This window comes from Piliocolobus tephrosceles, chromosome X (genome assembly GCF_002776525.5).
Source record: "Piliocolobus tephrosceles isolate RC106 chromosome X, ASM277652v3, whole genome shotgun sequence".
NCBI lineage: Eukaryota > Metazoa > Chordata > Mammalia > Primates > Cercopithecidae > Piliocolobus > Piliocolobus tephrosceles.
Window position 1 is genome coordinate 21,966,373 of NC_045455.1, and position 16,185 is coordinate 21,982,557.

The 16,185-nt window shown below is 41.6% G+C and overlaps 1 protein-coding gene across 1 annotated transcript in view; it reads right to left on the reverse strand.

Moving 5' to 3' along the window:
* ABCC4 (ATP binding cassette subfamily C member 4) overlaps positions 1-16,185 on the reverse strand; it is a 285,679-nt gene that overhangs the window by 208,231 nt on the left and 61,263 nt on the right. Inside the window, exon 4 of the mRNA XM_023218080.3 lies at positions 8,690-8,914. Within this exon, the coding sequence (XP_023073848.1) occupies positions 8,690-8,914 (225 nt within the window). The remainder of the gene's footprint in view (positions 1-8,689; positions 8,915-16,185) is intronic.

Genomic DNA, 16,185 nt, shown 5'->3' on the forward strand with positions numbered 1-16,185 from the left:
AAATGAATCCAGTAAGAAACTTTTAAATACAAGTGAATCCAGTAAGTCAGGATGCAAAAAGTTCATGACTAAAGAGAAAAAGAGACAAACTCTCATAACTGGAGATTTTAACTTCTCTCCCTCTCCCCCCCCCCCCCCCCCCCCCACACACACACAGAGTATATTTGTTTCTGTTCAAAGGCATGATTATCTAAATAGCTATCCTAAGGAAAAAGCCGAAAATTACTGCAACTTAATGCACTTTAGCAAGGTTTCAGGAAACAAAGCAAAAATACAAAAATAAATTGTATTTCTATATACTAACAACAAATGGTAAGTGAAAATTTAAAATACCATTTATGGCTGGGCACAGTGGCTCACTCCTGTAATCCCAGCACTTTGGGAGGCCAAGAATGGCTCACTCCTGAAATCCCAGCATTTTGAGAGGCCGAGGTGGGTAGATCACCTGAGGTCAGGAGTTCGAGACCTGTCCAACATAGTAAAATCCCGTCTCTACTAAAAATACAAAAATTAGTTGGGTGCAGTGGCACACGCCTGTAATCCCAGCTACTCAGGAGGCTGAGGCAGAAGAATTGCTTGAACCCGGGAGGCGGAGGTTGCAGTGAGCCAAGATCGTGCCACTGCACTCCAGCTTGGGCAACAGAGCGAGAGTCTGTCTCAAAAAAAATTAAATACATAAATAAAATACCATTTATAACAGCACAAATGATACTTTGAATTACGGCATTCTTTTTAAATGCTAAGGAATAAAAATATAACAAATGATCTTTAAGATCTCTATCCTAATAATTACAAGGAGAGTTAAAGATCTAGGGCTTGGAGTCAGTGGCTCATGCCGGTAATCCCAACACTTTGGCACGACGAAACAGGAGAATCAATTGAGTTCAGGAGTTCAAGATCATCCTGGGCAACACAGTGAGACTCCATCTCTACTTCAGAAAAAAAAGAAAAAAGAAAGAAATTTATAAAGATCTAGATAACTGAGGAAAAGGTAAATACACCATTTTCTTAGACTGCAAATCTAAATAATGTTAAGATGCCCACTCTCTCTAAGTCTATAAATTTAACAAAATTCCAGTGCATAACCCAACAGTTTCCTGTAAAACTTGAAAAGCTGATTCTGAAGGCAATATGAAAATGCAAGAGACTTACAATAGCAAAAACAATCATAAAAAAAAAAAAAACAGGTTGGGTAACTTTCAGTATTTGATTTATAAAGCTATAGTAATTAAGACAATTTGCTATGAAGAATAGATTCTATCCACCTGACTATTAAAGTAAAACAAAAGAAAATATAGATCAACAAAACAGAAAAGAAGATCCAGAAACAGATTCACACACAAATGGCCATTTAATCTACAACATTTTCTCCAACTTAATTCAGTGGGGGAAATAGTCTTCAACAAGTTGTTATCAGGAAACTGGCTCTGAAAAGTGAATGCACTTCTCTAAGATTTTACAGCTTAGAAAATGGCAACATTGAGATGTGAACTCAGGTCTGACTGCTCTGAGTCCGTGATAGCTCTCAGAGTCCACACTCAATCTCTACCCTTGCCAATCTGCCACTAGCAGACTTCATGGAGTCTTCTGCAAAGGGCCTGGACACCTGACTCAGCACCTGGGCTCTCCTGCATATGAGATTCCCAGACCAGATGTTAGGACACTCAGGCTGATGAGCAGGTACCATGCTTGAGATTTATACCTACAAGTCCGAAGGAGTTATTCACTAGTGAGGGGGATTAAACCCGCAACCCATATGCTATCTCTGTGAACTGGAAGGTCTTAGTTATAAAGCGTAAAATTAAGTTGAACACGCATTTGAGGCCTATTAGTATCACATAGGAGCTTTTAAAATTTCTCTATAGCAATTAATTCCGAATGTTTAGGGGAAGAGTCCAGACACCAGTGTTATTTTGAGTATTTCCCCTCATGAATACAACAGAGAACAGTTTGAGGAACCACTGAGCTAAAGCATTTTCTTCCAGGTTGTACCCACACCCCAGTGAGGCAAATAGAATTATCAGATGATGGGACGCATCTGACACTCCTAAATCTTCAGCAGCAGCAATTTCCTCTTGGAAAAATCCAAACAAAACAAGTCTTCCCTCCTTAACTTGCTTTCTTAGCTCAAACTCCAAGCTACGGAAAGTTAACTTGGCTCCTCTTAAGCTATTCCCTAGCAAACTAGAAGACTGACAAATTGTCCCTTGATGAGATTAACGTCTCACAAAATGCCCAGGTACAATTCAAGTTCACATCGGAAGTAAAACCAAAAAATGGGGGGGGGGAGTTTTTGAAGCAAACATTTTAATGTATTATAGACAATGTAAGAAGCACTACTGCTTCATTCTAATTTTGTCAGAAACTTAGAAAACAACATTAGAAGAGGAAGTCCAACCAGAGTATCACATGTGTCCAGGGAGATAAATCTACCTCCACACACACCACGCAGTTTCACTTTGACAACACTCTCAAGAGGCTCCCTACGAATCCTCAGAAAGGAAACCTATCTACAGATTAATAGACAAAAGGTTAGTTTGAACCATATGAAATTGCTAGTTTTGTAAAAAGGCCCAAAGGAGTTGAATATATGTAATTTCTTTTTTTTAAAGAAGAGTCTTGCTATGTCACCCCCGCTGGAGTGCAGTGGCATGGATCTCAGCTCACTACAACCTCCGCCTCCTGGGTTCAAGCAATTCTTGTGCCTCAGCCTCCCGAGTAGATGGGCTCACAGGTGTGCATGACCATGCCAAGCTAAATTTTATATTTTTAGTAGAGACACGGTTTCACCATGTTGGTCAGGCTGCTCTCGAACTCCTAGCCTCAAGTGAGCCACCCACCTCAGCCTCCCAAAGTGCTGGGATTACAGGTGTGAGCCAATGCACCTGGCCCTGAATACTGTAATTTCATACTATTCAGTCTAAATATAAAGCAATATAGAGTCTAAAGTGAAATAAAATTAGCTTTAAATAAAAACAAAAGTTCTGTTTTAAAACTATAACCACAACATTGTATGGCTCAGATGCTGACAAAATTTTCTATCAATTGTCTTTCTACATCCACTGAGAAAACCCAGAGGGAGACAGGGCAGGAAGACTGGGATGCAGCTGGAGAGCTACAGGGGGCTGCAATCTTCTCACCATCGGCACACGATGGTGCATTTATTTTTTTACTTCAGGTTCTACTTATTGCATAGGGTGGCAGACATGACTTGGGAAAGGTGCACAAGCCCAGCCTCTCTATGCATCATGGGAGGGCGCTTTCTACTTCCCACTCAGTCTGTGGCAGAGGCTGTCTGCTGCTCTGACCACTGACCTAAAAATATACCTGACCTGCAGCAATGCCAGAAAAGAGAAGGAAAAGATCAAGGCCATGCACAGTGGCTCACACCTGTAATCCCAGCACTTTAAGAAGTCAACACAGGCAGATCACCTGAGGTTTGGAGTTTGCAACCAGCCTGGCCAAAATGGTGAAACTCCATCTCTGCTAAAAATGCACCACCATGCCTGTAATCCCAGCTACCTGGGAAGCTGAGGCATGGGTATCACTTGAACCCGGGAGGTGGAGGTTGCACTGAGCTAAGATCATGCCACTGTGCTGTAGCCCGGGCGACAGAGTATGACTCCATCTCAAACAAAAAAAATAAAGCCAGGTGTGATGGCTCACACCTGTAATCCTAGTACTTTGGGAGGCCAAGGCAGGAGGATCTCTTGAGCCCAGGAGTTTGAGACTGGTCTGGGCAACATAGAGAGACCTTGTCTCAAAAAAAAAAGAACAAGAAAGAAATGGTCAAAAGGAGAGGGCTCTCAAATGACAGGATTAAAAGAAATGTAAATTCTTTTAATTTAATGTAAAATAATTATGACTTGTGACTGATGACATTCTAACATGAGCAAGTACTATTGCCATGAGGAGCCCGTATTCTTAATGTCAATCTGTTGATCTCACTTAAAATACAGCCTGTGCTACACAGTCTCTTTATTTGGTAAAAGTTATAAGAAATAACACAAGGAACCTGAACAAACCACCATGAACCATTTCAACAGACCACCCTTGGAGCCATCAATCCAAATTAAAGCTAGTCATGATTCATATAAACACCTCATTTAGTTCTCAAGTTAAACAGACAAATTATTAAAGAATAAGTGGGAATGTAAAATGGTGTGGCCACTGTGAAAAACAATATGGTAGTTCCTCAAAAAATTAAACATAGAATTACCACATAACCCAGCAACCCCACTTCTAAATATATACTCCAGTGTATTAAAATCAAGGACTCAGCCAGGTACGATGGCTCACGCCTGTAATCCCAGCACTCTGGGAGGCCGAGGTGAGCAGATCGCGAGGTCAGTAGTTTGAGATCAGTCTGGCCAACATGGTGAAACTCTGTCTCTAGTAAAAATACAAAAATTAGCCTGGCATGGTGCCAGGTGCCTGTAGTCCCAGCTACTTAGGAGGCTGAGGCAGGAGAATCGCTTGAACCCAGGAGGCAAAGGTTGTAGTGAGCCAAGATCATGCCACTGCACTCCTGCTGGGGAGACAGAGTAAGACTCCGTCTCAAAAATAAAAATAAATGAAAACAAAAAGCAAGGACTCAAAGAGATAACTGTACATTGGTGTTCATAGCAGCAATGTTCACAATAGCTACAAGGCAGAAATAACCCAAATGTCCAGTGGCAGATGGATGGACAAACAAAATGTGGCATATCCAAGTAATGGAATATTATTCACCCTTTCAAAGGAATTAAATTCTGGCATACAATACAGCACAGATAATCCCTGAAGACCTTATGCTCCATGAAGTGAGCCAGGCACAAAGTAACAAATACCATAGGATTCTACTTCTATGAAATACCTAGAGTCATCAAATTCATGGAGCTGGAAGCAGCAGGGTGGTAACCGTGGAGAAGGGGGAGTGGAGAATCAGCGCCTACTGGGTACAGAGTTTCCACCCAGGAAGATGAACAAATTCTGTCGATGGATGGTGGGGTTGGGAGGCACAGTGATGTGAATGTACTTAATGACAATGAACTATTGTACACTTAAAAAGAGTTAAAATGGTCAATTTTGTATTATGCATATTCTACTACAGTAAGAAAAAAAATAATGATGAAAAAGCCTAAAGTAATTTTACCAAAGCTGTGAAAAAGTAAATAAATGACAAGTCATTTGCAGACATCCCACAAGATCATTCAACACTAAATGACGACGATGGGCTCCGCAGTCATTCCATTTGCAACACCCAACCTGATTTCTGCCAGACCAGGAATTAGGATGTGGGGCCTCAGTGGAAACTGCAGCATTGCAGAGGGACCTTTCAGAGCCCTGCTGCAGAGCCAGTCTCTGGCCCAAGGAAGCAGCCCACAGGTGAGGAGGAAGTGTCTTATTTCTTCACCTGGGCATGTTTCCACATACAAGACAGGACATGAGGATATTCGTCTTTCCCACATTTCTGGGATTTCAGGTTAAGTCTTATGGTTTAACCCAAGCAATTTTTGACTTTGTAAAGAGACAATACTTCTAAGATAATCAAACTGGTAAATTAATACCTTTGGGAGATGTTTACATGCAGGTAAGCAAATTTGTTGAGTTAGATCAGATTTCCCAAAGGCTATTTCCAAAGCGTTAGTGGAAAAGAGCAAGAAAAACAGGTGAACAATATCTCACTTCTACAAAGAGCTGTGTTTTACTGAACCACTACCTCAAACCGGACTTCATGTAGGGTGTTTTTAAAGTTTGCAAGTGGAGTGTTAGTGAAAATTTTTATGAATTTATTAGAAGTATGATCTTGAAAGACAAAAAACTAGCTAATTTATAGAAAAACCTCAGTATTCTTCTCCTAAATGGCAGAAGAGAGTACAGGAGAAAAACACAGATGATAGTGCTGCTGATGATGCTGGTGATGGTGGTGATGGTGGTGATGGTGGTGGTGGTGGTGGTGGTGATGAAGACCCCTTGACTAGTGTGTACAAGCCTTGTTATCATTTTCACATCACACATCAGGAATCCCGGCAAACCTGTTACACTGTACCAAAGACACTAAGACACGAGGCCTCCAGGATGCACAGAATTACAAGATCAATTCACCCATGTCAAAGGAAGACTTGGGGAGGACACCTTATGGACGCTCTGGATAAGTGACGACGAGGTTAAAGAAGAATACTTTAAATTTAAATGAGCTGGGTGCGGTGTCTCACACCTGTAATCCCAGCACTTTGGGAGGCCAAGACGGGCAAATCGCGAGGTCAGGAGTTCAAGACCAGCCTGGCCAACATGGTGAAATCCCATCTCTACTAAAAACACAAAAATTACCTGGGCGTGGCGACACATGTCTGTAATCCCAGCTACTTGGCAGGCTGAGGCAGGAGAATCGCTTGAACCCGGGAGGTGGAGGTTGCAGTGAGCAGAGGTTGCACCACTGCACTCCAGCCTGGGTGACAGCAAGACTTGGTTTAAAAAAATTTTTTTTAATGGCTTAAAAAAATGGCCCAGGACAAAGAGATATTCAGGACTGATTTAATGACAAGTTCTTTAGCTCTTGACACTAGCATCTCTACGGCAACTGCTTTGTAAAGCAACCAGAAATCCTGCTCCTTCTATAACAGGCAAGACCAGGGCAAACTATGGTATAATATATGGCATATCTCAATACAAAAGCACAAATAAAATAAGAAAATATCAAATCAGGTCTTATCATTATTACTGCCCTGATGGGAAAGAAAATACAGTCAGCCTTCTGTATGTGTGGGTTCTGCTTCCCTGGACTCAACCAACCTGGGGTTGAAAATATTTGGGGGAAACAAAACAGGTGATTGTGTCTGTACAGAACACTCACAGATTTTTTTCTTGTCACTATTCCCTAAACATTTATTTATAATACCTAATATAATGTATATTTACATTACATAATGAACAATTATATAATATACAATTTACAATGTACAATTATATAATGTACAATGTACATTATATAACTGTACCCAATGTACATTGTATATTGTACATTATATAATGTATATTTACATTGTATTAGGTATTATAAGTAAGCCAAGATGATTTAAAGTACATGGGAGTGCATCCATTTAAAAAAAAAAAAAATCTTGTCCTTTGCAGCCACATGGATGCAGCTGGAGACCATTATCCTAAGCGAATTAACACCAGAACAGAAAACCAAATACCAGATGTTCTCACTTATTTTTTTTTTTTTTTTTTTTTTTTGAGACTTAGTTTCGCTCTGTCGCCCAGGCTGGAGTGCAGTGACCGGATCTCAGCTCACTGCAAGCTCCACCTCCCGGGTTTACGCTATTCTCCTGCCTCAGCCTCCCGAGTAGCTGGGACTACAGGTGCCCACCACCTCGCCCGGCTAGTTTTTTGTATTTTTTTAGTAGAGACGGGGTTTCACCGTGTTAGCCAGGATGGTCTGGATCTCCTGACCTCGTGATCCGCCCGTCTCGGCCTCCCAAAGTGCTGGGATTACAGGCTTGAGCCATCGCGCCCGGCCCAGATGTTCTCACTTATAAGTGGCAGGTAATCATTGGGTACAGACGGACATAAAGATGAGAACAAAGACACCGCAGACTACAAGAGTGGGGAGAGAGGGAATGCAGCAAGGGCTGAAAAACTACCTATTAGGTACCACATTCACGGCCTGGGAGATGGGAGCATCCATACCCCAAACCTCAGCATCACACCATACACCCGTGGAAAAAACATGCACCTCTACCCCTGAATCTAAAAAAGATGAAATTATTTAAAATAAATAAATAAAATGCCATATATGGGAGGGTATGAATAAGTTATATGCAAATACTATGCCACTTTATATCAAGGACTTAAGCATCCTCCGATTTTTTGTATCCTCAAGAGGTCCTATAACCAATCCCATACGAATACCAAGGGACAACTGTTTAATGTAAAAACTTACTGTGAATGAAAACCAACCAGAAAACAGAAACACTGTAAGTTCTCCCCAAAATTGTGAAAAACAATCAAAAATTCAAAGTGTTATCCCAAACATCCAACTATTTTCTTAAATACCATTAAAAACAACCACAACTAGATTTAGAATATAAAGAAAGCCTGTATCTGAAATGGATTCCATTTACATTTTTCTTCAGTTAAGAAAATTATATGGAATATGACTAAATGGTTCATTTAAAAAATACAAGAATTCTCTTTCTCAAATATATTCTTTTCTCCTAGATTTAATTTCATAGATCCAATTTCACTGAAGTTCACTTCTTAATACAACTGTGATGTAAGTGAAGGTTTTAATGAACAACAACAAAAATTTCCATAAATACAACTATGAGATTGAGGCAAAGAAACACTGAAAACCAATTTGATATTTTTAATTAGATTTCATTATAAATTTAGTATTCTGCAACAGCCTGTTATCAAAGGCAGCCGTGCCCTGACAGCAGTAGAAAACTTTCATTATACACTGGAAAATTTTGCATAAAGAAAAAAACATTGGCCTGATGCAAATAGCAAGCTTCTCTAGTAAGGTGTAAATGATTCTATTTACAGAAGTTTTCTTCTTTTTTCTTTTTTTAGAGACAGGGTCTTGCTCTGTCACCCAGGCTGGAGGGCAGTGGCTATTTATGCAGTATTTAATTTACATAAAACTTTCCCAGAATGCTTCTGATGCTTCAGGTGAGGTACACGTTTAATGCTGAATGTCACTTACCTTCCGATAAACCATATGGCACATGGCTATTCGTAACCTCATCCCAGCACACTGAACGTGATAAAAATATAAGTGATGCAGTATAGCCAAAATGAGCGTGCAAACAGTCAGCACCGTGGCATAGGCGTACGCTGTGTTCAAAGCCACAGAATCCATGGGATCGTAATTTTCAAAATAATTAATAATTTTTCCCAAAAATATGGGCTGGATTACTTTGGCACTTTCCTAAAAGAAGGAAAAAAAAGCCTTTAATTAGACATCAAGACCACACCATTTCTTCTTTTTCTTTTTTCAGATGTTGCTCGCTCTGTCACCCATCCTGGAGTAAAGTGGCACAATCCTAGCTCCCAGCAGCCTCGAAATCCCTGACTCAAGCAATCCTCACGCCTCAGCCTCCCAAGTAGCTAGGACTACAAGTGCACATCATCATGTAGAGCTTTTTTCTTTTTTTTCTGTCAAGACAGGGTCTCACTATGTTGCCCAGGCTGGTCTTAAAACTCCTAGGCTCAAGTGATCCTCCCACCTCAGCCTCCCAAAGTGCTGGGATTACAGATGTGCGCCACCGCACCCAGACTCATTTTTTCTTAACACAAGTTTTACTTTTATATTTTCAAAGTGCAACATTCATCACTAATCTAAAAGAAAAGGAGAACTGTTTTCTTCTTTAAGACAAGCTGATAGGAGTTTTAACCTGAAATCAAAATTCTAATTTCAAAGTCAATAAAGTTTTAGTACATTGTGCTTGGTACACTGTAGGTGCTCAGTATGACAAACAGTGCTTTAAAGCACACTTGGCAAACTACCAAATTAAGTCTTGGCCTAAGGTGAATAAGAAAACAAGTGACCAAAGAGAAATAAGGAATTTGCTTACAAATGGACACCCCAGCTCTCACCCCACTTCCTCTAACTCTTGACATCCCAGCCCACAGGAAAGTTGAGAAGGCTCGTGTATGGGAGGCCACCACTCTTGCGACCTTCTTCACTGTTAAGAGCCTTTATGAACGGAGATAATGGCACAAACCCAGATCAGAAAATCAGACTCTCCAATTGTTCCCAATCCAAACTCCACGTGTCAATAGATCTAAGACAACCAAGTCCAGCTTCAATTGGAGTGGGGAAAAGAGCCAGGCTTGGGAGGATTCCAGGCTCTTGGACCCACAGGACATTGCTTCAATGTTTCTGCCCCCTACAAGCCTAGATTTGCCCAGAAGAACCGCCACTTTGGCTCAGGTAGTGCAGAGTCAAAAATTAAACACACCAGAAATTGACCTCAAAGGTAATGTCATCAGTAGTTCTCTAATCGGTCATACTTTGAAGATCCTGGTTTTGAAGTAATATTAATAATCATCTATTCCCCAAGGCAAAATTAAAACCCCACACCAATGAGCTGGGAACAAGACATAGGGAATGCAATGTTAACCTCCAAGACTAAGGCAAAGAAACAGCAGAATACAGCTTGAGCCATGGTTTGAGGTAAGCAAAGGAGCTTTCCTTTACCCTCCCTGCCAAATGAGCACTTCACCCCATAATCTACTTCCTCCCTCTAGAAACCCTTGTAAGGGACCCTTTTCCCCCATCAAGGAGAACCAAACACTCATTGCAAATCCAGGTCACCAAAGGTAAACATGTAGGCCTTTGACATCATTTCCTCCTGACTTCTCAGAAGACAAAATGCAAAAGGTTGAAAATCTTTTAAGACCTTGACTTTGAAAAACAACTTTTCCTTTTAAGCAATCTCTCCTTCTTAACAAAGACATAATAAACACCTGACAGATTTGCTACTGATAGCTGTTTTTTGTCTATCATAAGTGAGGGAAGAAGAATCAATAAGAAACAAAAACAAAATTAACACACACTTCCATCCCAAACAACTAGCGCTGGATCAGGATATTTACAGAAGACATTCCCATTCCTCAAATGGGCCATGATATTAAATCTCAACACTCCTGTCCTAGTATGCATACACACACAGACACACACACACACAAACTCACAGACTTCACCAACCACGTTGCCTTCCAGGAGGTCATGGAAGTTTTCCCCTATGATACAGAAATCAGAAAATACCATTTAGTTGAAGAATTATGAATAAGATGATCAGATATCAAGAATGCAGAGGCTCACTGTTACATTTCCAGCATGCCCAATCATTCAAGAGGCACTAAGAGTTTATGGAAGAGTCCCCAGTACAATGGGTCATAACACGGACTGTGTAGACTTTACTGAGATGAAAATCTGGAAGTTTACATCAAAAAGCAAGAAGGCGCATGTATACATATGTAACAAACCTGCATGTTGTGCACATGTACCCTAGAACTTAAAGTATAATAAAAAAAAAAAATTAGCAAGAAGACCAAACTGTACACATGGGCAGCCCCAGCTCAGGAGTGCCAAGGGGAACCAGGGCCGCAGCAGACACACCTGGGCTATCAGCCAGAAGCTCAGTGCTAACTCTTTGCGTTTCTAAATGTTCCTGAAACTTCTCACGGTCCCTGGGAGTCACTGTTACCTGTTAACACACTTCTCCATTTCAGCCTAGGGTGAGTACAATTCAAACGGCAAGACGGATGGCCCCCAGAGGAAATAACAGATGCAATAAACCCAGCAAAAGAGAATGCAAAAGGCAGGCAGGTCACGACCACCTAATTGTCCAGATTTCCCTGCCGAGGGACGGCATTTAATAATCCAGTCAAGTCAACGGGCTCACTGGTGAGTAATGCTGGTTTTTGGTCCATGCCTTTCCACGACCTCTCCATCCCATATCTTAACCCTCAATTAATAAGAAACAAAACAACTGGGAAAATACTCATTATCAAAATTATAACTAACCAAATTTAAACTTTCTAAATATCAGTACCAAGGTCAAAAGTAACTCACATAAATTCTCCATCTTAGAGACCAACCAACCTACGACCTGGTGAAGAGTCTTTTCACAAACAAGCTAAGAATACAGTCCTTACTCCTTCACAGGAATTCTCCTCAACTGTGACACCACGGAGATTTTAAGAGTTCAGTAGGATACTTCGGTGTTTTTTACTTCAGGTTCTACCGGAGTCCCAGAGTACTTGAAGGCAGATATTTCTCAATAGAGTATTTGGTACTCAGCCTCCTGACATTTGAGCCCCATCCCTTACTTTCTTGCAGTGACACATTACATGTCTAGGCCCAGCGGGCATGCGGCCTCCACGCTCCTGCTCCCCGATGCACTTCAGATATTCCTTGCCCAACTGCACCACACCTGATTGCATGGGAAGGAAAGAAAACACAAGAAATAGAAACAAGCTACCAAAGAAGAACATGTTTGAGTGAAAAATACAAGCAGAAGAGTGAGCTGTGGAAAAATGAGTAAGCAGTTTGTTTTAGACATGGGGAAATACAGCAGGGCGCAGTGGCTCTCGCCTGTAATCCCAGCACTTTGGGGGGCCAAGGTGGGCAGACCACTTGAGGTCAGGAGTTCAAGACCAGCCTGGCCAACATGGTGAAACCCCATCTCTACTAAAAATACAAAAATTAGCTGGGCATGGTGGCTCGCACCTGTAATCCCTGCTACTGGGGAGGCTGAGGCAGGAGAATCACTTGAATCCAAGAGGTGAGGTTGCAGTGAGCTGAGATGGCACCATTGCACTCCAGCCTGGGGAACAGCACAAGACTCCATCTCAGGAAAAAAATAAAAAAGAAAGAAAGAAATGGGGGAACAGGGGACAAAAGTAGGGTTGAGAAAGATCCAGAGATAAGGAAGAAAAAAAGTGAATCTGGGTAAATAATAACCATTAAGACTCCAGATATACCTGAAGTCCTCTCTGAATCAGTGCAGTCCTGACTGCATGTTAGAATCACCTGGGAAACTTACAAGCTCACTGACGCCCAGGACCCATCCCTGAGATTTAGGGCCAATTGATCAGGGTGGGGCCTGAGTTCCCCATCCCTGGAAGATTCTGGAGTGTAGAAACCAATGCCTGTACACATCACTATTCTCCTGTCCTGCACTGTCTCTATGTCTGAGTCTGGAGGGGCTGGAGAACCGCTGTGAAGAACTTTTTTGAGACGGAGTGTCACTATTATTGTCCAGGCTAGAGTGCAGTGGTGCAGTCTCAGCTTACCGCAACCTCCGCCTCCCAGGTTCACGCCATTCTCCTGCCTCAGCCTCCTGAGTAGCTGGGACTACAGGTGTGTGCCACCCCACCCAACTAATTTTTGTATTTTTTTAGTAGAGACGGGGTTTCACCATATTGGCCAGGCTGGTCTCCAACTTGTGACCTCATGATCTGCCTGCCTTGGCCTCCCAAAGTGCTGGGATTACAGGCATAAGCCACTGCGCCTGACCCTGAAGAACTTTTAAGATCACAAAGGGCTTTTAATCAGAGCTGCTGCCAAATGTCAGGCTTCCAAGAAAACCCCTTAGGAAAAAAGGATGCTGAGATTTCAGTGATGAAACTAAGACCTTCCATTCTGCAGAGCAGGGAAAATTCAATGTTCAGTAAAGACTGTACCTAGCAAACAAAAGGATGAATCATAATTTGTTTTTTTAACTTTAAACAAAATAGTTTAACTAGTTTGTTTGACTTTTTTAAAAAAATAGTTTGAAAAGATAGTCCCTGCACATTATTATCTACCCTAAGGACAACGTAAACTGCAAAGAAAAAAATTTAATTTATTTTCAGAAATCATATTATGGGTAATGGTATTGATACTGTAAGATAAAATAAATGAGTAAGTATGTTGATATCAAGGGCTGGGATTAGGCTAGTGAGAAAAAAGAACAGATGAAGGGAGAAAAGAGATACAGATGTAAGAGCAAAGCGATGAAGTAAAAACACCAGTGTCCTGAATCGGATTTGGAAATACCCACATAAAGGCATGATGTGTTTATCTTTAAATATAAACAAATTAAATATAAACATAAAAGGAGTTAAAGCTGCTAGGAAACATGGTTGATTCCACAGCTGGGGCAAAAACTGTTCAGGGAGCCTAAAACATCTTGTCATACCAGAAAATGAGGAAGCTAGCAAAGACTAATAGTATACATGCAAAAGACTCAGAGCCCGACTTCAACAGACTCCCACTAGCCAAAGAGAGCCAAAGTGTGGCACAGGGATAATAACTATAATGAACAGCACAGCAGAACTGTTTAAATCCATGAGCTCACAATCATACTCATCAAAATAAACAGAACAAGCAATAACAAAAAAACCCATTAACTCCAGAGGAAAATGCTAGAGAATCACTCATTATTTGGAAAATCGGTTTTTAAAAAAAAAGTAACAAAATTAATCATTTCTCCTGCCTTTCCCGTAAGTATACTGTAACTCAGGGTATCAAAGAGTTGACAGTGGCAAAGTTTCTCTTTATGCAAGTATTTCAGCTAATAAATGAGGAACTGGAATATCACTACTTTGCAAACTCCTAACAAATTAATGGATCTTAAGCAATGATCATGAATGGCTCCAAATATCACACACACACAACCAGACCTAAGCGAGGTATCTCGAAGTGCCAGGTGGCACACACCCCCACCTACAAAGTACTCCTGCCAAAAGGAGGAGGGGGGAAAATAAAACCTGAATCACATCAAGCTTCTAGATCTAACTACTAACTTCTGGTATCAGATGGACATGTTAAATGATACAGCATGCAGGGATGCAGAGGGTCACAAGAGGGGTAGGAGGGATTTGCAATGAGCCCAGTCTAGACCCTGGGAATCTGTGAAGGACAAGCAACATGGTTTCTTCAATTAAAAAGTACACATGCGACCGGGCACGGTGGCTCACACCTGTAATCTCAGCACTTTGGGAGGCCAAGGCAGGTGGATCACTTGAGGTCAGGAGTTTGAGACCAGCCTGGCCCCATCCCTACTAAAAATACAAAAATTACCAGGGTGTGGTGGCAGATGCCTGTAATCCCAGCTACTCAGAAGGCTGAGGCAGGAGAATCACTTGAACCCAGGAGGCTGCAGTGTGCCGAGATCGTGCCACTGCACTCCAGCCTGGCGACAGAGTGGGACTCCGTCTCAGGAAAAAAAAAACACCTCATTTCTCAGAGACACATTTAGATAGTTTTCAACTATTTAAAATACAAAGACCAACAAGCAGCATAGATACAAATGGAGAAGCTGCCTGTGTCGTGGTTTGGCCCACACAGAGGATTCCCAAGCTCCTCCTTCCTCCTGCCCCACTGCAGGCTCTAAGTGGGTGGATACTTGCTCAGTTCCCACCACAGTCTCCATGGAGGTGCACACAGGGGACAGATGTGCTGGAAATTTGCAGGCTGTTCTGTTCTAATTAGCATTTGCATGTAAGAGCACCGTGTTCACCAGTTCACCATTAGACTAGTACTTATTTCTCTGGGCATTATAATCATTCCTTAACTCTGATAATCATTCCTAATCTCACTTGTATTTGAAATTCCAAACTCAAAGACTCCCCGCAAACTGGTGTCACCATCCCTCTTTCTGTTAGTGCCACCATTAGTACCCAGGGAAGGCCCTGATTGCATTCTGCTTAGTTAAGAGTATATGGCTAGGGAGTTATGGATCCACAGCACAGTTGTTCTGTAACCAGAGGAATTAACCCATTTGTGCCTAGCATTCCATTATTGGAACACTAAGCTTGTGGGAGTTATTTATATTCTACTACTCAAGGTCATCACCAAGGTCTGATTTTTCACACACACACACACGCACAAAAATTGGCAACCTCTGGCATAAGTGGGTTAAAAAAGGCCCGAATGTCATCACAGAAGCTTTTTACAAAACGCTAGGTTGAGTTTAGAGCTCCCACTATCTAAAATATGAAGATCCACAAGCAGCACAGGTACAAGACCAAAAAATGAAAAAGCATCTTCATAAAATCAGTTGTGAAACTAACATTTGTTCTAACTCCATAATTTTTTTTTTCTTTTTCTGAGACAGTCTTGCTCTGTCACCCAGGCTGAAGTGCAGTGGCATGATCTCAGCTCACTGCAACCTCCACCTCCCAGGTTCAAGCAATTCTCCTGCTTCAGCCTCCTGAGTAGCTGGGATTACAGGCGCCCACCACCATACCCAGTTAATTTTTATATTTTTAATAGAGATGGGGTTTCACCAGGTTGGTCAGGCTGGTCTCTAACTCCTGACCTTGTGATCCACCCGTTTTGGCCACCCAAAGTGCTGGGATTACAGGCATGAGCCACTGCACCTGGCCTAATTTTCTTTTTTAGAGACAAGGTCTTGCTTTGTCACCCATGCTGGAGTGCAGTGGTGCAATCATAGCTCACTAAAGCCGGGAACTCCTGGGTTCAAATAATCATCCCTTCGCATGCCAAAATGCTGGGATTACAGGCATAAGCCACCATGCCTGGTCAATAAATAGCTTTAATGATTGAAAACCCAAAACAGCATCTGAAATGCTTTTGAGATGTTACACTCACTACCTTCATCTTAAGAAATTATTTCCAACTTCTCCAAAACAGCCCAGTGTCAATAGGCAAGTCTGGGAAAACAAGAGTATTTATACTAGAAT